Source organism: Macaca nemestrina, chromosome 20 (genome assembly GCF_043159975.1).
Source record: "Macaca nemestrina isolate mMacNem1 chromosome 20, mMacNem.hap1, whole genome shotgun sequence".
NCBI lineage: Eukaryota > Metazoa > Chordata > Mammalia > Primates > Cercopithecidae > Macaca > Macaca nemestrina.
Genome location: NC_092144.1, coordinates 48,727,814 through 48,749,375, shown reverse-complemented (window position 1 = coordinate 48,749,375; position 21,562 = coordinate 48,727,814). Strand labels below are relative to the sequence as shown.

The 21,562-nt window shown below is 49.9% G+C and overlaps 2 protein-coding genes and 1 pseudogene across 3 annotated transcripts; 1 reads left to right on the top strand and 2 right to left on the bottom strand.

Moving 5' to 3' along the window:
* Window positions 1-1,045: 1,045 nt before the first annotated feature.
* LOC105495362 (protein Cripto-like) lies at window positions 1,046-1,828 on the bottom strand (annotated as a pseudogene).
* A 7,150-nt stretch (window positions 1,829-8,978) lies between these two features.
* On the top strand, window positions 8,979-10,829 carry LOC105495363 (EP300 interacting inhibitor of differentiation 2B). The gene has a single exon (XM_011764799.3). The coding sequence runs from the start codon at window positions 9,049-9,051 to the stop codon at window positions 9,532-9,534; it is 486 nt and encodes a 161-aa protein (XP_011763101.2). The 5' UTR covers window positions 8,979-9,048; the 3' UTR covers window positions 9,535-10,829.
* A 4,682-nt stretch (window positions 10,830-15,511) lies between these two features.
* Window positions 15,512-21,321, bottom strand: SELENOV (selenoprotein V). 2 transcript variants are annotated; one of them, XM_011764800.2, is made up of 6 exons: window positions 20,422-21,315; window positions 17,567-17,591; window positions 17,406-17,459; window positions 17,222-17,296; window positions 17,030-17,129; window positions 15,512-16,061 (listed from the first exon to the last, which is right to left on the bottom strand). In XM_011764800.2, the coding sequence occupies exons 1-5, from the start codon at window positions 21,240-21,242 to the stop codon at window positions 17,052-17,054; spliced, it is 1,053 nt and encodes a 350-aa protein (XP_011763102.3). In that variant the 5' UTR covers window positions 21,243-21,315; the 3' UTR covers window positions 15,512-16,061; window positions 17,030-17,051. The 2 variants fall into 2 exon arrangements, with proteins under 2 accessions (XP_011763102.3, XP_024652892.2); XM_024797124.2 differs by lacking the exons at window positions 15,512-16,061; window positions 17,030-17,129; window positions 17,222-17,296; window positions 17,406-17,459; window positions 17,567-17,591 and adding an exon at window positions 17,872-19,155 and having other exon boundaries at window positions 20,422-21,321.
* Between the last annotated feature and the right edge of the window lie 241 nt (window positions 21,322-21,562).

Genomic DNA, 21,562 nt, shown 5'->3' with positions numbered 1-21,562 from the left:
TGCAGTGGCCAGATCTCAGCTCACTGCAAGCTCCGCCTCCCGGGTTCACGCCATTCTCCTGCCTCAGCCTCCCGAGTAGCTGGGACCACAGGCGCCGCCACCTCGCCCGGCTAATTTTTTGTATTTTTAGTAGAGACGGGGTTTCGCTGTGTTAGCCAGGATGGTCTCGATCTCCTGACCTTGTGATCCGCCCGTCTCGGCCTCCCAAAGTGCTGGGATTACAGGCTTGAGCCACCGCGCCCAGCCGGAGGAAACATAATTTATTAAGCAATCTTGTTGGGGACATTGAGGTATAATTTTTTTCTGAGAAGACTTCATTCTTTTTACAGTGCCTTTGGGGGAAAAAAGGGGGTCCTTGTCTTATGTATCTTTCTATAGATGATGGAAACTTGTCCTTCCATTTAGCCTTTTAACTTGCTTCTCTACACCCACCTAATCACCAATCAAATAACCTATTTTATGTTTTCCAACCGCTCTCTCCCATTTGCTTCCTCTTTCTTACCCAGTCTCCCTGCATACATGCAGACGGACTTCCATTCCTTCAGCTGAGATTGCGCCACTGCACTCCAGCCTGGGTGACAGAACAAGACTCCATCTCAAAAAAAGAAAAAAAAGAAACACTGGACTTGGGCACAATGGAGATATGGCTGACTTTTGTTGTTGTTGTTGTCATTGTTGTTGAGACGGAGTTTCACTCTTGTTTCCCAGGCTGCAGTGCAGTGGCGCAATCTCAGCTCACCGCAACCTCCGCCTCCCGGGTTTGAGCGATTCTCCTGCCTCAACCTTCCGAGTAGCTGGGATTACAGGCATGCGCCACCATGCCTGGCTAATTTTGTATTTTTAGTAGAGACAGGGTTTCTCCATATTGGTCAGGCTGGTCTCGAACTCCCAACTTCAGGTGATCCACCCGCGTTGGCCTCCCAAAGTGCCGGGATTACAGGCATGAGCCACCATTCCCGACCATATGGCTGACTTTCTTTTGAAAAAAGTAGTTTTTTGGGAGAGGGCAGGGCAAAGAGGTAAGAAGTAGTTGGTACTATAAGGAAACGTTAGAGACCATTTTGGAAATGTATTCATTATTTTAAGGCAACTAACAAATGATCATCCTTCAGTTAGGACATTGTAGCAGCAGCTTTTACTGGTCATGAAATTTGCATGATATCTAAAATTGTATTCCTGGAAATAGGTCAATGTCGATTAATAGTAACTTTGTATAGAAAGGCAGATGCCAGCAAGCATTAAAGTGGTACATGCAGACGGTGGTAGTTCTGGAGTCCTGGAAGCCATGAGATGCTCATCCATCACGAGGCCATCACAGCCAGGTAAAATGCCTGAGGAAAGCAGCAGAGCTGGCCCTGCCAACATTTACACAGGGAACGCTTCTTGGGCAGCCAGGTGTCATGGAGCACAGACCCACAGTTCTCTTTGCACACATCGTGCTCACAGTTCCATCCATAGAAGGACGGGGGGCAGCCACAAAAGGATCCCAGCATGCAGGTTCCCCTATTCAGGCAGCAGGTTCTGCTTAGCTCCTTACTGTCCCATATCCCCATGGGCGGCACACACTGGGAAGACCAAGGCTGAATTGCAGGCTTCTCCTGGGGCCAAATGCTGTCATTTCTGAAGGCCAGGTCTCCCTGAGATGGACGCGCAAGTTCCTGATGGCCCAACCTGGCAATTAATGCCAGTTCAAAGGCTACAAAATGCCCATGATCCAAATCCCACTGGAAGAGAAGCAAGCCATCTTCCTGCAGTCCACAGCTCTGTCATTGTCCCCTTGAACATCCAGGCAGGCCAGAAGATGGGAGACAGCAGCAAGGATCCTATATATATATATATATATTTTTTTTTTTTTTTTTTTTTTTTTTTTGAGACGGAGTCTCGCTCTGTCGCCCAGCCCAGGCTGGAGTGCAGTGGCGCGATCTCGGCTCACTGCAAGCTCCACCTCCCGGGTTCACGCCATTCTCCTGCCTCAGCCTCCCGAGTAGCTGGGACTACAGGCGCCCACAACCGCGCCCGGCTAATTTTTTGTATTTTTAGTAGAGACGGGGTTTCACCGTGGTCTCGATCTCCTGACCTTGTGATCCGCCCGCCTCGGCCTCCCAAAGTGCTGGGATTACAGGCGTGAGCCACCGCGCCCGGCCCCAACTATTTTCTTGTATTTTTAGTAGAGAGGGTTTCACTATGTTGTCCAGGTTGGTCTCAAACTCCTGACCTCAGGCGATCCACCTGCTTCAGCCTCCCAAAGTGCTGGGCACCATGCCCAGCCCCACTAATTGTTTTAAGATGCCTTTTTGTACAAAAACTGTGTTCTAGATTTTCTAACTAGTTCTAAATCTGGTAATGCTAAAGCCTTTTATTATACTTCTTTTTCAGAGTGCTTCTGGGTGTTTTATTCATTATGTAACTACATCAACCTCAAAGTCAGCTCACCTCATTTCTTTTCTTTTTCTTTTCTTTCTTTTTTTTTTTTTTTTTTTTTTTTTGAGACAGAGTCTTGCTCTGTCACCAGGCTGGAGTACAGTGGTGCGATCTCGGCTCACTGCAACCTCCACCTCCCAGGTATCAAGTGATTCTCCTGCCTTGGCCTTCCAAGTAGCAGGGACTATAGGCGTGCACCACCATGCCCAGGTAATTTTTGTATTTTTAGTAGAAATGGGGTTTTGCCATGTTGGCCAGGCTGGTTTCAAACTCCTGACCTCAAGTGATCCGCCACCTTTGGCTTCCCAAATTGCTGGGATTACAGGTGTGAGCCACCACACCCAGCCATTCTACATCCTTACAAGTTTTGTTTTTTTTCCAGATGTAGTCTTGCTCTGTCAAGGTGACATCTTATAGAGGTTAAACATCCAAAGTTTTGGGATTTGTGAGGGGCAGCACATAAGAATCTAGAGTTCTTGGACCAACGCACATCCTTAGAATAGCTAAATACACATTCCAACTGAATTTGAATTAAATACACATTGAAACTGAATTCAGTTTCTTTATGCAAACCTAAACATATGACCTCATATCTGAGATCCAGACTCAACTGCTTCTGGAGAAATGGCCACCTGCACATGCTGAATGTGGGAAGACCTTCCAATAAATGGGCATTGGACACCAGCTCTGAAGTGAATACAACTAGGATGGTGGGTAAGGTTCTGTTTTCTTCAGGGATTGGACAGAACACACAAAAAAGGAAAGAGGGAGGTGGTTCTCTGTCAGCTAAATACAATGACTAGATACTCCCACCTCCTCCTGTCACCAAGATCTACCCATACATATTGTTTTCTGCAAGGAAAGCAAAAAAATACCTCCATTTCTCATGCAATGGATGGGTCACGGGTTTGCTCCAAAAGGAGCAAACACCAGATGAAAATCATTGATCCTCAAAGTAAAAATAGCCTTTGTGCTATAATAAGAAAGATACAGTGTTTGGTCTTTCTCTCTGGTTCCTGGCACAGAACTCCTAAAACCCTTAGAATCAACGAGTGATAGTGTGTTAGGAACATCTTTTGCTCTAATGAGGTGACACTTGGTGGCCCTTAGATAGTTTTGCAGTGGAGGCTAGTCACTAGAAAGACCAAGGCTTCACTGGAAGCTTGGAACTCTCAGCCCCATCCCCAACCTCCTGGTGGGGAGAGGAGCAAGGGACTGGAGATTGAGTCAATTACCATTGGTAAGTGATTTATCAATGATGCCTATGTAAGTAAACCTCCATAAAGTCCCAAACAGCAGGATTTTGAGAGTTTCCAGATTGAACACATCAAGGTGCTGGGAGAACCCTACCAAGAGAGGGCATGGAAGCTCTACGTGACGCCCACACCCACCCTTTACCCTGTACATCTCTTCTACATGGCTCTCTCTGAGTTGTATCCTTTATAATAAACTAGTACTGGCTGGGCGCAGTGGCTCACACCTGTAATCCCAGCACTTTGGGAGGCCAAGAAGGGTGGATCACTTGAGGACAGGAGTTCAAGACCAGCCTAGCCAGCATAGCAAAACCCCGTCTCTACTAAAAAATACACAAATTAGCCTGGCATGGTGGTAACACACCTGTAATCCCAGCTACTCAGGTGACTGAGGCACAAGAATCACTTGAATGCAGGAGGTGGAGGTTGCATTGAGCCGAGATGGAACCACTGCACTCAAGCCTGGGTAGACAGAGTGAGACTCTGTCTCGAAATAAATAAGCTAGTACTAGTAAATACAGCACTTTGCTAAGTTATGTGAGTTCTAGCAAATTATCAAACCTGAGGTGGTGGGTCATAGGAACTCCTGAATTTGTACTTGGCTGGGTAGAAGTGTGGGTAGCCTACATACTCCATTTGTGACTGGCATCTGAAGTGGGCATAGTCTTATGGGACCTGTGGGGTCTGCACTAACAGCAAATAGTTGGTATCAGAATGGAACTGTGGGACACTCAGTTTGTTTTGGAGAATTGTTATGGAAAATCCCACACATATTTGGTGTCAGAAGTGTTGTCAGGAGAAAATCTCTCTCAGCCTTCAAATAAAGAATGCTATCTCTTTAAAAAAATTTTTTGTTCGTTTGGTTGTTTGTTTGTTTCTTTGTTTGTTTGTTTGAGACAGTATGTCACCTCTGTCACCCAGGCTGGAGTGCAGTGGTATAATCATGGCTCACTGCAGCCTCAACCTCCCAGGCTCAGGTGATTCTCCCACCTCAGCCTCCTGAGTAGCAGGGACTACGGGCACCTACAACCATGCCTGGCTAATTTTTGTATTTTTTGTAGAGATGGGTTTTCACCATGTCGCCCAGGCTAATCTTGAACTCTTGGCCTCAAGCAATCCACCCGTCTCAGCTTCCCAAAGTGCTAGGATTACAGACTGAGCCACCACGCCTGGCTTAAAATGGTAAATTTTTTTTTTTTTTTTTTTTTTTTTTTTTTTGAGACAGAGTCTCGCTCTGTCACCTGGGCTGGAGTACAGTGGCTCGATCTCGGCTCACTGCAAGTTCCACCTCCCGGGTTCAGGCCATTCTCCTGCCTCAGCCTCCCAAGTAGCTGGGACTACAGGCGCCCGCCACCACGCCCGGCTAATTTTTTGTATTTTAAGTAGAGACGGGGTTTCACCATGTTAGCCAGGATGGTCTCAATCTCCTGACCTTGTGATCCACCTGCCTCGGCCTCCCAAAGTGCTGGGATTACAGGCGTGAGCCACCGCGCCCGGCCTAAAATGGTAAATTTTTATAATTCCCTGCCCTGTGGAATTCAGGTTCCATTCAAATAGAGGAAATAGGCATAATAAATTATTTTGTATTATAAATATAGAATATATTTTATATGTTATTGTACACAATACATGTTATTTATGTCATATATTATTACAAGTTATATGTATTCCAGGCAAACTAAACAGTCACTGTTTAAGGCAGGAGTTCTCTGAGGTATTTGAGAAGTAGTGAGGAAGTCACCTTGATTTGGAGCAGAGCAAGCAAGGGGAAAGGAATGGGGATGAAGTCAGAGAAGTAGCAAGTTGGCCTGAACTGGTATTGGAATTATAGACCATTGTTGGGATTTTGGCTTTTATTCTGAGGGAAGTGAAGTTACTGGAGGTTTTGAGTTGAAGAGTGAGCTGTCTGACTTGCATTTTAAAATAATCATTGTGGGCTGGGTGCAGTGATTCACGCCTGTAATCCCAGCACTTTGAGAGGCTGAGGTGGGTGGTTTACTTGAGGTCAGGAGTTCGAGACCAGCCTGGTCAACATGGCAAAATGCTGTCTCTACTAAAAATACAAAAATTAGCCGGCATAGTGGCGGGCACCTGTAATCCCAGCTACTCAGGAGGCTGAGGCAGGAGAATCACTTGAACCCGGGAGGCAGAGGTTGCAGTGAGCCGAGATCACGTCACTGCACTCCAGCCTGGGCAATAGAGCGAGACTCCATCTCAGAAAAATAATAATAACCATTCTGGATATTTTATTAAAAATAGATTGTAGGGGGCAAAGTAGAAGCAGAGAGACCAGCAGGAGGCTATTGTAATAATCTGGGGAAGAGATGGTGGTGGTTCAGCAGGATGGGTGCAGAGGAAGTGTAAACAGTGAACAACAGATTCTCATTATGTTGAGAAAGCTGACCCAACAAAATTTGCTGACAGATTGAATGTCATATTTGAGAATGTTGCCAGGCGTGGTGGCTCATGCCTGTAATCCCAGCACTTTGGGAGGCCAAGGCAGGTGGATCATGAGGTCAGGAGTTCGAGACCAGCCTGGCCAACACGGCGAAACTCCATCTCTACTAAAGATACAAAAAATTAGCCAGGCGTGGTGGTGTGTGCCAGTAGTCCAAGCCACTTGGGAGGCTGAGGCAGGGGAATCACTTGAACCCAGGAGGCAGACATTGCAGTGAGCCGAGATGGTGCCATTGCACTCCAGCCTGGGTGACAGGGTGAGGATCCACGCACACACACACACACACACACACACAAAAAGAGAGAACAAATGACTCCAAGATTTTTTCATTTGGAACAACTAGAAGGATTGAGTTGCCTTCAGTTGAGATGGAGAAGCTGTGGTCAGAATTTATTTGGGACTAATTATCAAAAATTGTGTTTTGGCGGCCAGGCGTGGTGGTTCACGCCTGTAATCCCAGCACTTTATTTTGGTTTTTGGTTTTGTTTTGTTTTGTTTTGAGATGGAGTCTCACTCTGTCGCCAGGCTGGACTGCAGTGGCATGATCTCAGCTCACTGCAATCTCCGCCTCCTGGGTTCAAGCGATTTTTGTGCCTCAGCCTCCCAAGTAGCTGAAACTACAGGCGTGCACCACCACACTCAGCTAATTTTGTATTTTTAGTAGAGATGGGGTTTCATCATGTTGGCCAGGATGGTCTCAATCTCCTGACCTCATGATCCACCCTCCTCTGCCTCCCAAAGTGCTGAGATCACAGGCATGACCACCGCGCCTGGCCTCCAGCACTTTGGGAGGCCGAGGCAGGGCAAATCACTTGAGGCCAGGAGTTTTGAGACCATCCTGGCCAACATGGCGAAATCCTGTCTCTACTAAAAATACAAAAATTAGCTGGGCGCGGTGGTGGGCACCTGTAATCCCAGCTCCTCAGGAGGCTGAGGCAGGAGAATCGCTTGAGCCCAGGAAGTGTAAGCTGCAGTGACCCAGGAGGTGGAGGTTGCAGTGAGCCTAGATCGTGCCCACTGCACTCCAACCTGGGTGACAGAGTGAGACTCTGTCTCAAAAAAATAAAAATAAAATAAGGTAGTTGGAGATTCAGCATTAAAACTTACTTTAAGAATTTTTACTTGATTTTTCTATTTTTCCAGAGAGTTTCTCTGGCCTCTTTGACTTGCAGGTAATGAGCAGTGTATTATTATAGCCATTCAAATTGGAAGCTATGCTGAATTCTGGAGACTTTACGGCTAGCTCATAATTACCAATTCCCTCCAGTGATCAAGCTATCTGCCTAATTTAAAGTTACCTTCCAAAGAAGTCCTTTCTTTTGTCTTCTGTGGAATATCACAAATGTGCCTTTTGAAGCATATATGTCACATGTGGGAGAACTCACTCCATCTCTCCAAGAGAATTGTAGAAACAAAGCAAGGTACGCATGAGTCAGAATGATTTCCAACCCAGTCAGCTCCCAGACACGACCTGTGATAGGTCAGAATTGTTAGATGGATCCTCCTGAAGTTCAATTGCCAGCAACTCTCATATTTGGATTCCAGTTAAATTCAAAGAATTTTTTTTTTTTCGAGTCAGGGTCTCGCTGTGTCACACAGGGCTGGAGTGCAGTGATGCAATCATAGCTCACTGCACAGTCGACCTCCCAAGCTCAAGTCATCTTCCCACCTCAGCCTCCTGAACAGCTGTGACTACAGGTGCACATGCCACCATGCCTGCCTGATATGTTTTTGTAGGGACAGGGGTCTCACTATGTTGCCCAGGCTGGTCTCAAACTCATGGGCTCAAGCGATCCTCCCACCTTTGCCTCCCAACGTGCTGGGATTACAGGCATGAGCCACTACACCCAGCCACAGCTGACTGATTTTAAATGGAACACAGACTTTCACATTTTGGGTTATCATCAGGATCAGAGCTAGCCACACAGAAAGACTAACCACATCATTAGAGAGTTGGGGCTTGGAGCCATGTGATATCAGGTAGGAGGCTGGAGATTGACTTCAACAAAATGGGCAATGGTTTAATCAAGCATGCCTATGTAGTAAAACCCCAATAAAAATTCTCAACACCAAAGCCTGGGTAAGAGTCCTATGTCAGCACTACCCCCGCACTTATTGCCACACATGGACGACAAAGGGTAACACATCCCTAGGAACACAGGAACTTCACAGTTGAAACCCTCCCCATCCCAGATTGTGCCTTATACATCTCTTCTAATCTGTGTCCTTTGCCTGTAATACGCATGACTGAGTATAACATTTCAATGAGCTCTGGGAATTATCAGGCCTAAAGGTGGTTTTGGGAAACCCCCAAACTTGCAGTGTCAAAATATTACTTACAGGCCAGGCCACGTGGCTTAGGCCTGTAATCCCAGCACTTTGGGAGGCCAAGGCAGGATGATCACTTGAGACCAGAAGTTCGAGACCAGCCTGGGCAACAAAGTGAGCTCCAATTTCTACAAAAAATAAAAAATTAGCTGGGTGTGGTGGTGCCAGCTACTCCAGAGGCTGAAGCAGGAGGATGGCTTGAAGCTGGGAGGTCAAAGCAGCAGTAACCGAGATCGCATCACTGCACTCCAGCCTAGGTGACAGGGCGAGACCCAGTCTGGAAAAAAAAAAAAAGACAGGAGCTGGAAAATGACCTTATAAGGAACTTTACATTAATATTGAAGTGGTTGTAATTTAAAATACCGCACAGTCCGCAGGTCCTCAGGCGCTCAGAGGACCAGAGGCGGCTACAGACGTAATGGCTACTCAGGACCGCTAGGGAACGCTCGAGGAGCGTGCACCGTGCTTACGCATGCGCACACTGTCGCACGCGCAGCGTTTACGCACACACCGAGACTCGCGCATGCGCATATCCTGCATACAGCAGCGCCATACCGTTATTTCCGTCTCCGTAGAAACACTCGGACTATGGCGGAGTCGACTGGACTGTTGGAGATGTCTGAGCTCCCCGGAGACAGCAGTGTCCCACAGGTGGGCCCAGCGAGTGGCGTCAGCGACATACTGCAGGGGGCAGTCGGCGGCGGGGTTCGGGTGCAGGAGTCCCGGGAAGGCCTAGTGGCCGAAGCTACGCGGTCCATGGCGCGGGTGCCGAGCCCTGTGCCCGAGCCCATCCCCAGCAGCGTCCCGGGCCTGGCGTCCGCGCCAGACCCCCATCAGCAGCTCGCTTTCTTAGAAATTAACCGGCAGCTCTTGTTCCGCGAGTATCTGGATGGTAGCTCCATGATTCCGGTCAGATTACTACGGGATTTCGAGGAACGCCGCAGGCTGTTCGTGGAAGGCTGCAGGGCGAGGGAAGCAGCCTTTGACGCGGATCCACCGCAGATGGACTTCGCTGCTGTCGCGTTTACTGTAGCGCTGACTGCCTCCGAGGCCCTCAGTCCTCTGGCCGACTGAGTCGGCTGTGATGATGGGACTGGTGGCAAAGAATAGCCAAGTGACCCTTTTCGGATCAAAAGAACAGGCAGGCTGTGCCAGTTTAGTTAACTCTGTCGTTAGGGGGAATGCAAACTGGAAGGGAATACGGCAATGTGCAATTGAAGGAGGAAGCACACTGCGAAATGGAAACAGACAAGACTGTTGAATCTGGGAGTCTCGCATCCCTAGGCTGGTCCCGAACGCTTGGACCTGAGCGATCCTGCCGCTTCGGCCTTGCACAGTGCTGGGATTACTTTACAGGCTTGAGCCACCGCGCCCGGCCGAATCTTGTGTTCAAACAGGTCCCAAGATACTTCTGACTTAGCACTTTTTTAGCAATGCATTTTCCTGCATTTGTGGAGAATCCTTCAAGACTTTCACCATAAAGGATGGTTTTGCAAAGATCTGAGAAAAAAAATGCCAATAATAGAACCCATAGAAATGAACCAAAGTGATGAAAGGAAACAAAGAAATAGAGTTGTCAGGAATCCAGGTGTACCTGAGTTACTAGGACTGGAAGGCTATTGAGAGGACTTTGAAATTTCACAATTTGTGGTCATGTCAACAAATCCTAGAGTAAGATTCATATTTGTGTATTCTGAGGTACTTTAGATGAACGGTAAATATTCAGTAGAAAAACCCACGTATTTATTATATGATCCATGTTTTCAAGTCTGTGAAATTGGGTAGGTGTGGAATAAACTTTTTTTTTTAATTTTAAGCTTTTTATTCTAGAATATGTATTCTATTCACAAGACTCAACAACAACAAAAAAAGTATCGGCCGGGCGCAGTGGCTCACGCCTGTAATCCCAGCACTTTGGGAGGCCAAGGCTGGTGAATCACCCGAGGTCAGGAATTCAAGACCAGTCTGGCCCATATGGTGAAACCCATCTCTACTAAAAATAAGAAATTAGCCGGGTGTGGTGGCACGCGCCTGTAGTCCCAGCTACTTGGGAGGCTGAGACAGGAGAATCACTTGAACCTGGGAGGCAGAGGTTGCAGTGAGCTGAGTTCACGCCACTGCACTCCAGCCTGGTCAACAGAGTGGGACTCCGTCTCAAAAAAAAAAGAAAAAAAGTATCAAAAGATGCTGTGAGAACTCTCTCTTGTTGCTGTCCTCTGTCAAACTCAGAACTATTCCATGCAGGTGTCATTGCTTATGGCTTGGGGTTTTGTTGTTGTTGTTTTCTTGGTTTTGCTTGTTTTTTGCTTTTTCACTGTATGCCTTTCAAGTTTTCTAATGCATATGCAAATAAACATCAATCTAAATATTGTGCATTTTCCCTTTTAAAATCAAGGCAGTTAATTTGCATCACGTGGTATACATTTTAAAAAATATAAAATCAAGGTAGCATATTATATACCTCTATCAGCATCTTGAGTTTTTTCAGTTGTATATGGAGAGATTTATATATCAGGGTTTTTTTTTCTTTTTTTTTAATATATAGAAAGAGATGGGGCCTCATTATGTTGTCTAGGCTTGTCTCCAACTCCTAGCTTCAACTGTTCCTCCCGCCTCAGTTTCCCAAAGTGCTAAGTGCTGGGCATGAGCTACTCCACTGGGCTTTTTTTTTTTTTACAGCTACAATGTAAGGCTGTATCTTAGTATAATGAACTAGACATCTTTTGGACATCTGGGTTGTTTGCAGAATGTTTTAATATTTTCTATGCATTTATGCATGTTTACTCATTTTCCATAGTACATTTTTTTTTCCCCCCGAGATGGAGTCTCACTCTGTCATCCAGGCTGGAGTGCAGTGGTGCAATCTCGGCTTACTGCAATCTCTGCCTCCTGGGTTCAAGCGATTCTCCTGCCTCAGCCTCTGGAGTACCCGGGACTACAGGCACATGCCACCACACCCGGCTAACTTTTTGCATTTTTAGTAAAGACAGGGTTTCACCGTGTTAGCCAGGATGGTCTTGATCTCCTGACCTCGTGATCTGCCCGCTTCAGCCTCCCAAAGTGTTGGGATTAAAGGCGTGACCCACCGCGCCCAGCCACTGTTTGTTTTTTTGCTTGTTTTTGTTTTTTCTGAGAGTCTCACTCTGTTGCCCAGAATGGAGTGCAGTGGCACCATCTTGGCTCACTGCAGCCTCGACCTCCTGGGCTCGAGCAATCCTTCAGCCTCAGTTTCCTGAGTAGCTGGGACTACAGGCCCATGCCACCATGCTGGGCTAAGTTTTGTATTTTTTGTAGAGACGGTCTCCCTATGTTGCCCAGGCTGGGGTCTTGAACTCCTGGCCTCAAGCCATCCTCCCGCCTCTGCCTCTCTAAGTGCTGGGATTACAGGTGTGAGCCACAATGTCCCGCTCCTTTTCATGGCTAACTCATGTTCCTCAAAACGTTATCTTTGGGAACTACTTGGGAAATGGTTTAGCATCTTAGTTGACTTCTGTTTAATGTTAACATGTACTTGGGAACATTCCTAACCAGACATTAATTTAGATGAAATTTTGGACTTGTCAGATGGCGGGAATTCAAGTCCCAAATTTGTGAGTGCAGGCTTATTAACAGAAGGCTTTCTCTATTTTTTTTTTTTTTTTTTTAAGGCGGAGTCTCCCTCTGTCGCTCAGGCTGGAGTGCAGTGGGGCGATCTGGGCTCACTGCAAGCTCCGCCTCCCGGGTTCACGCCATTCTCCTGCCTCAGCCTCCCGAGTAGCTGGAACTACAGGCGCCCACCACCACGCCCAGCTAATTTTTTTGTATTTTTAGTAGAGATGGGGTTTCACCGTGTTAGCCAGGATGGTCTCGATCTCCTGACCTCGCGATCCACCCACCTCGGCCTCCCAAAGTGCTGGGATTACAGGCTTGAGCCACCGCGCACGGCCCAGAAGGCTTTCTTTCAATCATTTGCTCACTAACAAGGTGAAGACAGCTAATCACCCCAACCTCCTACCTCTGTGAGGGGCATTTTGTCCCAACCTACCCACTGGAGGGTACTGCCTCCTGGGGTTCCCGGCATCCACGTGGTCTCCACTCTGGCATCTCATCCTGCTTGGGCCTTGGGTTCTGTCTTTTCCCTTCACATTTTGAGTCATGCAGGTTCTCGTCATCAAAATTAGCAGATTTCCTCACAGCAAGTACCAACTCCAACACCAAACACCTCTGGATTTATATTTCTGTAAGATTTCTGGACTCCAGGAGTTCCCTTACCTTCCCACCAGCTCAATTTTGCATTAAAAATACTTTTAAAATATTTTAGGCCGGGCGCGGTGGCTCACGCCTGTAATCCCAGCACTTTGGGAGGCCAAGGTGGGCGGATCACGAGGTCAGGAGTTGGAGACCAGCCTGGCCAACATGGTGAAACCCCGTCTCTACTAAAGATACAAAAAATTAGCCCCGGCCGGGCGCGGTGGCTCAAGCCTGTAATCCCAGCACTTTGGGAGGCCGAGATGGGCGGATCACGAGGTCAGGAGATAGAGACCATGCTGGCTAACACGGTGAAACCCCGTCTCTACTAAAAAATACAAAAAATTAGCCGGGCGAGGTGGCGGGCGCCTATAGTCCCAGCTACTCAGGAGGCTGAGGCAGGAGAATGGCGTGAACCCAGGAGGTGGAGCTTGCAGTGAGCTGAGATCCGGCCACTGCACTCCAGCCTGGGCGACAGAGCGAGACTCCGTCTCAAAAAAAAAAAAAAAAAAAAAAAAAATTAGCCCGGTGTGGTGGCGCACACCTATAATCCCAGCTACTCAGGAGGCTGAGGCAGGAAGAATCACTTGAACCCGGGAGGCGGAGATTGCAGTGAGCCGAGATCACGCCATTGCACTCTAGCCTGGGCGACAGGGCGAGACTCTGTCTCAAAAAAATAAAAAATAAAAATATTTTATCAGGTATGTTAGGCGTTCTGAACCAGGATGGTGTCACCAAGTTCATAAAAGTGTGATTAAAGCAAATCCCTGGCTGGGCATGGTGGCTCACGTCTGTAATCCCAGCACTTCGGAAGGCCGAGGCAGGTGAATTGCTTGAGCCCAGGAGTTCAAGACCAGCCTGGGCAGCATGAGGAGACCCCCGTCTCTACTAAAAATACAAAAATCATTAGCCTGCTGGGCGCAGTGGCTCACACCTGAAACCCCAGCACTTTGGGAGGCCGAGGCAGGCAGATCCCAAGGTCAGGAGTTCGAGACCAGCCTGACCAACATGGCGAAACCCCTTCTCTATTAAGAATACAAAAATAGGCCGGGCGCGGTGGCTCAAGCCTGTAATCCCAGCACTTTGGGAGGCCGAGACGGGCGGATCACGAGGTCAGGAGATCGAGACCATCCTGGCTAACACGGTGAAAACTCCGTCTCTACTAAAAATACAAAAAACTAGCCGGGCGAGGTGGCGGGCGCCTGTAGTCCCAGCTACTCCGGAGGCTGAGGCAGGAGAATGGCGTAAACCCGGGAGGCGGAGCTTGCAGTGAGCTGAGATCTGGCCACTGCACTCCAGCCCGGGCTACAGAGCAAGACTCCGTCTCAAAAAATTAAAAAAAAAAAAAAAAAAAAAAGAATACAAAAATAGCTGGGCATAGTGGCGCGCGCCTATAATCCCAGCTACTCAGGAGGAGGCTGAGGCAGGAGAATGGCTTGAACTCGGGAGGCAGAGGTTACAGTGATCTGAGATCACACCACTGCACTCCAGCCTGGGGGACAGAGTGAGACTCTGTCTCAAAAAACAAAATCATTAGCCTGGCATTGTTGCACATGCCCGTAACCCCAGCTACTTGGGAGGCTGACGTGGGAGCATCACTTGAGCCCAGGAGTTCAAGGCTGCAGTGAACCGAGATTGTGCCACTACAATCCAGCCTGGGTGACAGAGCGAGACTCTGTCTCAAAACAAAACAAAACAAAAAAGCAATTCCCTAACTGTAGGGGGTGGAAAGTATCTTTCACATAGGAAATATCCTCTCATGTTTTATACCACTTGACACATACAGATTTCACTGAGAAACCCCATATATGTTCTGGGACTTTCCCCTACCCTCCAGCACTCTGTCTTAGCAGACATGATAGATAAATTATTTCCTGCTCACACCAGCATATCGTTGTACAGGGCCAGCACATTATCCTGTGAGGTGTTGAAAAGATCAGGCGGGGCAAGGTGGCTCATGCCTGTAATCCCAGCACTTTAGGATGCTGAGGTGGGTGGATCACTTGAGGTCAGGCGTTTGAGACCAGCCTGTCCAACATGGCAAAACCCCATCTCTACTAAAAATACAAAAATTAGCTGGGTGTGGTGGTTCATGCCTGTAATCCCAGCTATTCGGGAAGCTGAGGCAGGAGAATCGCTTGAACCCAGGAGGCAGAGGTTGCAGTAAGCCAAGATTGCGCCATTGCACTCCAGCCTGGGTGACAGAGCCAGACTCCATCTCAAAAAACAAACAAAACAGAATTTGTGTTTTCTACTGTATGAGACATTGGCAGTCAAGTCTGCTGTTACTTGCAGGCAAAAGCACTCCTAACCGAAATCTACTACTAACTGAAACCTACTAATTCTGTGATAAGCCTTCTGCTAATCCCTTCCCAAGCATAATTTAGTATGTAACTATCACAAAAATTCCACGAGTTAAATAGTGCTATGACATCCATTTTATGGAGGAGGAAACTGAGGCTCAGAGGGGTGGCATCCCTTATTGGTAGTCACACAGCAACTAAGTGGTAAAGTCTGAGTCCCCCCGTCTGTGCCCTTGACCTCCTGGCATGTGACCACTGACCCCACCATGCCAGGTGCACAGTAGAGAGCCCCTAACGTCCAATGAATGTGAAAATGCCTCTCCCCCAGCCCCAGGTCACAGAGACACTCCCTACAACACTGTCATTCTAAAACCTATGGGTTTTTTCCGAAACAGGGTCTCGTTCTGTTTCCCAGGCTGCAATACAGTGGCATAATCATGGCTCACTGCAGCCTTCTGGGCTCAAGCCATCCTCCTGCCTCAGCCTCCCAAATAGCTGGGACCACAGGCACACACCACCACACCTGGCTAATTTTTTATTTTTTATAGAGTTGGGGTCTCACTATGTTGCCCAGGCTGGAACATAGATCTTACAGGTTTAGAAAGTGAGCCGTGGAGCATAATCGAGTTGGAGTGTCAAGAGTTTGAGACTGACTGCCATCCCTGTTTCCTTCACAACCCCAGTAAATAACAATAAGATGGAAGGTTTCAAAGTGTATCTGGAACCAGGGCATGAGAAATGACGAAGCCACCAAAGAAACAAACTGGCCTCAGCAGCAAGAAGAGTGGAGGCTAGAGGACTGGAGCCACAGGACTAGCCTTCCAAGCTCCTCCTCCCTCCCACCCCTGGGGCTAGAATATTGGAGATGCTGGGAGTAGTGCAGCAGGTGACTTCCACAGACCTCAGAGGTGAGTGTGGCGACAGCAGACACAGTCAGACCGGACACAGGGGGGCAGACTCTGCATGTATTCTCCTCTTCCCCCTCCCTGAGCTCACCCCAGCCCCAACCACCATCAGAAAAGGACCTGACTTGACAACATTTCAGCCCTTCTCATCATCCCGCTGAGACTCCTGAGATGGGAGAGAAGAGAGAAAAAAAATTAAAATAACAATAACAATAACAATAACGGCTCCATAAAAATAAGTGTTTATACAGGGTTTACCATGCCTCAGGCACTGTTCTACTGTTTTCCATGGACTACAATGCCCATTCTAGTTTCCTCACTATTTTTTCTTTTCCTTCTTTTTATTTTTTTGTTTTTTTGAGACGGAGTCTCGCTCTGTCACCAGGTTGGAGTGCAGTGGTGCAATCTCGGATCCCTGCAAGCTCCACCTCCCAGGTTCACTCCATTCTCTGGTCTCAGCCTCCGAGCAGCTGGGACTACAGGCGCCCGCCACCACGCCTGGCTAATTTTTTGTATTTTTAGTAGAGACAAGGTTTCACTGTGTTAGCCAGGATGGTCTCGATCTCCTGACCTCGTGATCCGCCCACCTCGGCCTCCCAAAGTGCTGGGATTGCAGGTGTGAGCCACCACGCCCATCCCCCTTTTTTTTTCTTGTAGAGACAGGGTCTTGCTCTGTCACCCAAGCTAGAGTGCAGTGGTCCAGTCAGAGCCCATTGCAGCCTCTAACTCCTGAGGTCAAGCAATCCACCCACCTCAGGCTTTCAACATGCTGGAATTACAGGCGTGAGCCACTGTGCCTGGCTAATTTATTTTATTTATTTATTTATTTATTGTAGAGACAGAGTCTCGTTACGTTGCCCTGGCTGGTCTCGAACTCCTGGGCTCAAGTGATCTGCCATCTCAGCCACCCAAAGTGCTAGGATTGTGCCCTGCCTCCTTGCTATTTTTCAAACTCACTGAACACAGTCCTACCCCAGGGTCTTACAGATGAGGAAACTGAGGCTCAGAAAAGGGTGTAGGTGACTTGTCATGATTCTAACAGTGAGGTAGGATGAGGACTGAGACAGAGCCCCGCCCCATCCTCCTACCCGGCCCCCACCCCTCCCACCACAGCCTTGGGAGCTCCTCGCTCACCTCCAGCTCCACCCCTTGCCGGCTACCTTTTCTTGATCTCCTCATAGATGACGCTCACAATTTTCTGCAGCCCAGACTCGTTCACAAAGCCATCACCCCTCTGGGCACAGAGGGGAGAAAGCACACAGGTGTCCCACCCCAGGACCTCAGCACCACCCCGCCTCCCTGTCCCGGTCCCTTACTCAGAATCACCTTCTTGGAATGGACCAGTCTCCCGTTCACAAACACCTCAAACTCCCCTGTAGCCTGGGCAGCTCTGTCCTCCTCCTGGGAGGAGATGGCAGGGGTAGGGGAGGCTAAGATCTCCCCTCCAAGCCCTTTGGGGATCTCAGATCCCTGACCACTCCCCTCTCCCCCAGGACCCCCACACACTTACAAAGAGTAGGTGACTTGGAAATTGCTGCTCCAGGCTGTTTTTCAGTAGAATGTACTGAGGGCAGGAGATGGGGTCATGCGGTCGCAGGGGAGGGGAAACAGGGACTCCTCCCAGTCTTCCTGCCTCAGGCTCCCCCTACCTCCAAAGCCAAAACTACTCACCCGAAGGCTATAGCTTCAGAGGCCACTGGAGGCCAAGAGCAGGAGGAGAAAGTTAGAGAGAGACCAGGGAAGACACCGCATCAGTATCTTCCCCAGCTCAGGGGACCCTGTGAACACCTGAGTTAGATCATTTTCCTCCCCTGTTCAGAACCCTGAAGTAGCACCATCTCACGCAGGGGAAAAACCAGTCCGTCCCGTGGCCTGCAAGTCACCACAGGATCTGCCTTCTCACCCCTCTGTCCCCATCTTCTCCCACTTCTCCCCAACTCATTCACCCTGTGCCAGCCACAGAAGCCCCTAGCTCATCTTTCTTTCTTTCTTTTTTTTTTTTTTTTTTTGAGACGGAGTCTCGCTCTGTTGTCAGGCTGGAGTGCAGTGGCGTGATCTCGGCTCACTCTGCGTCCCGGATTCACGCCATTCTCCTGCCCGGTCGCCCGAGTAGCTGGGACTACAGGCGACCCCCACCACGCCTGGCTAATTTTTTGTATTTTAATAGAGACAGGGTTTCACCATGTTGGCCAGGATGGTTTCGATCTCCTGACCTCATGATCCACCTGCCTTGGCCTCCCAAAGTGCTCGGATTACAGGCGTGAGCCACTGTGCCCAATTTTTTTTTTTTTTTTTTTTTTTTGAGACAGAGTCTTGTGCTGCCGCCCAGGCTAGAGAACAGTGGTGTGATCTCGACTCACTGCAACCTTCCACCTCGTGGGTTCCAGCGATTCTCCCACCTCAGCTTCCCAAGTAGCTGGGATTATAGGCATGCACCATCACGCCCAGTTAATTTTTGAATTTTTTGTAAAGATGGGGTTTCACCATGTTGCCCAGGCTGGTCTCGAACTCCTGGCCTCAAGTGATTCACCAGCTTCGGCCTCCCAAAGTGCTGGGATTACAGGCCTGGCCCCTAGCTCATCTTTCTTTTTTATTTATTTTTTTTTTTTTTGAGATGGAGTCTCGCTCTGCCGCCCAGGCTGGAGTGCAGTGGCCGGATCTCAGCTCACTGCAAGCTCCGCCTCCCGGGTTCACGCCATTCTCCTGCCTCAGCCTCCGGAGTAGCTGGGACTACAGGCGCCCACCACCTCGCCCGGCTAGTTTTTTGTATTTTTTAGTGGAGACGGGGTTTCACCGTGTTAGCCAGGGTGGTCTCGATCTCCTGACCTCGTGATCCGCCCGTCTCGGCCTCCCAAAGTGCTGGGATTACAGGCTTGAGCCACCGGGCCCGGCCTCCTAGCTCATCTTTCAACACCCCAGGTATGCCCTGCCTCAGGGCCTTTGCACTGGCAGTTCCCTCAGCCGAATGCTCTCCCCACAGCATCCACACAAGTCCTTCTCTCCTTCCTTCAGGGCTTCTTTCATATATCCCCTTCTCAGTGAGGCCTTCCTGACCACCCCAGCTAAAACTGCAACCCCCCAAAATGCCTTTTGTTCACAGTACGTATCACCTCCTCACATATGAGATCATTTTCCAGGGGTCATATTATTGTTTATTGCTTGCCCCTCCACACCAGCCCGTGGGAGCCACAAGGACAGGGATCTCTGTCTTGTTCACTGCTGTGTCCCTGATGCCAATAGGGCCTGGAACATGGTGGGTGCTGAAGAAGTAGTTGTCAAATGAATGAATGAATCCATGAATCCATTGAGTCAGAGAAAGAGACAGAAAAGAGAAGATGGAGAGAAAGAAAGAGGCCAGAGATGAGGGAACCGAGATAGGGGGAAGGAGAAACACACAACACTCTGGGAAAGGAAAGACACAGGCTAGGCACGGTGGCTCACACCTGTAATCCCAGCTCTTTGGGAGGCTGAGGCAGGAGGACTGCTTGAATCTAGGAGTTCAAGAACAGCCTGGGTAACATAGTGATACTGCCCCCGCATCCCATCCCCGGCCTTGTCTCTACAAAAAATTAAAAAATTAGGGGCCAGGCGCGGTGGCTCATGCCTGTAAACCCAGCACTTTGGGAGGCCAAGGCAGGTGGATCACAAGGTCAGGAGATAGAGACTAGCCTGTCCAACACAGTGAAACCCCGTCTCTACTAAAAAAAAAAATACAAAATTAGCCGGGCGTGGTGGCACATGCCTGTGGTCCCAGTTATTCTGGAGGCTGAGGCAGGAGAATTGTTTGAACCCAGGAGGCAGAGGTTGCAGTGAGCGGAGATCACAGCATTGCACTCCAGCCTGGGCAACAAGAGTGAAACTCTGCTCAAAAAAAAAAAAGAAAAAAAAAGGCAGGCATGGTGGTGCACGCCTGTAGTCCCAGCTACTCAGGAGGCTGAGGTGGGAGGATCTCTTGAGCCCTAGAGGTCGAGGCTGCAGTGAGCTGTGAGTGCAAAATTGCACTCCAGCCTGGGCAATAAAGCAAGACCCTGTCTGAAACAAAAACAAAAACAAAACAGTGAGAGAGTGAGGTGGGGAGACAGAGAGTGGGAGAGACTGCCTGGGCAGAAGAGGAGAAAGTGAGAGAGAGAGAGACAAGGCGCCAGAGAGGCTTCCAGGGCAGGAGAGAGGCTGGGAAGGGAAGCCAGAGCACCCATCATGTGCGGTGTCTTTGTGTCGGTTTTGCTGGGGAGCAAAGCAGGTCGCTCTGCTCAGCACCTCATCCCCAGCACAGGCCTGGCACTTGGCCCGCGGGGATGAATGAATGAAGCTCATATCCAAAGCAGGGATTTGAACCTGAATTTCTCCCGCCCCAAAGAGAATGAGAGACAAGAGCGAGTTTCCAATCTAGGAACTGAGACTCTGGGGCTCTACCTGAATCCCTCCCCTCGCCCTACCCCAACCCTGACCTCCACGTCCTCGGAGTCCCAGCCTCCACCGCCGGCCCTGTCCCCGGGAGTTGGGAGAGGCGTGTGTGAGGTCCTCACCAGTAGGTCACTCGAATCAGGACCCTCTTGTCCAGCGCGAAGTTCTCGCTGGTGGAGACCAAGGTTTCCGTAGAATTCTGTAAGGAGAGGGCCGACGGGATGGTCCCCAGGATGGGCGCGGGGACAGGGCTGGGAATGTGGGGATCTGCCAGCCCAGTGGCCGACGGGTCTGCCCTGAAGGTGAAGTCCAGGGTGGGCCCGGATGATTTCGCGGCCAGAGGAGTGTGAGCGGGAAGTGGCCCCAGGGCGGGCCCGGCCTCGCTGGAGACCGACGGGATGAGCTTCAGGCTCGGGGCCGGCTCAGGGTCCTCCTCGGGCGACAAAGGCGGCTCCGGAGCAGGTTCCGGGGGCGAATCCAAAGATAGGGCCGGGGCCGGGTAGGAGTCCAAGGCGGGGAGCGCGGTCCGAATCCCCGCCAGGACCTGGGCGGGGTCTGGGGCTGGGGCTGGGGCTGGGACCCGGACTGGAGGAGTCAGGGTCCGAGCCGGAGTCGGGACTGGAGTTGGGTTCCGGACGCGACCAGGAGTCGGGACCGGAGTAGGGATCCAGGCCCGAGCAGGAGGCGGAACCAGACCGGGTATCCGGGCCAGAGCGGGAGTCGGGACCTGAGTGGGGATGTGGGCTGGAGCGGGAGGCTGGACCAGAGCGGGAAGCCGGGCCGGAGACGGAGTCAGGACTGGAGTCTGGGTCCGGATGGGGGTCCGAGTCCGGACTGGAGTCGGGGTCCGGAGTGGAGTCGGTGTCCGGGTCGGGGTAGAAGCCCGGACTGAGGTTGAGGTCCGCGCCGAGGAGGGGGCTGGGGTCCGCGCCTGGTTATTCATGGAGCCCAGGGGGAGTCCCGCCCGCCTTCCCTCTTCGGGCGGGGAGAGCGTCTCCCACACCGGGTTCTGAGACGGGGCGCGACCACAGGGGCTCTGTTACACCGAGTTCCACCTGGCCCCCGGGTTCCACCGCTTTCGAAGGGCGTGCGACCTCCGGACCTCGCTGCGTAATTCCCGCCCCCTTAACCCCCGACGCGAGGCTGAGAAACACAGATTGCCCCAGTGCCCCCGCAGCTGTCGGTGGCACTCAGGTGTTCAGCATATGTGTACTGAGTGCCTGCTGCATGCACACTTCTCTGTGGGGTGAATTTGGGGACAGA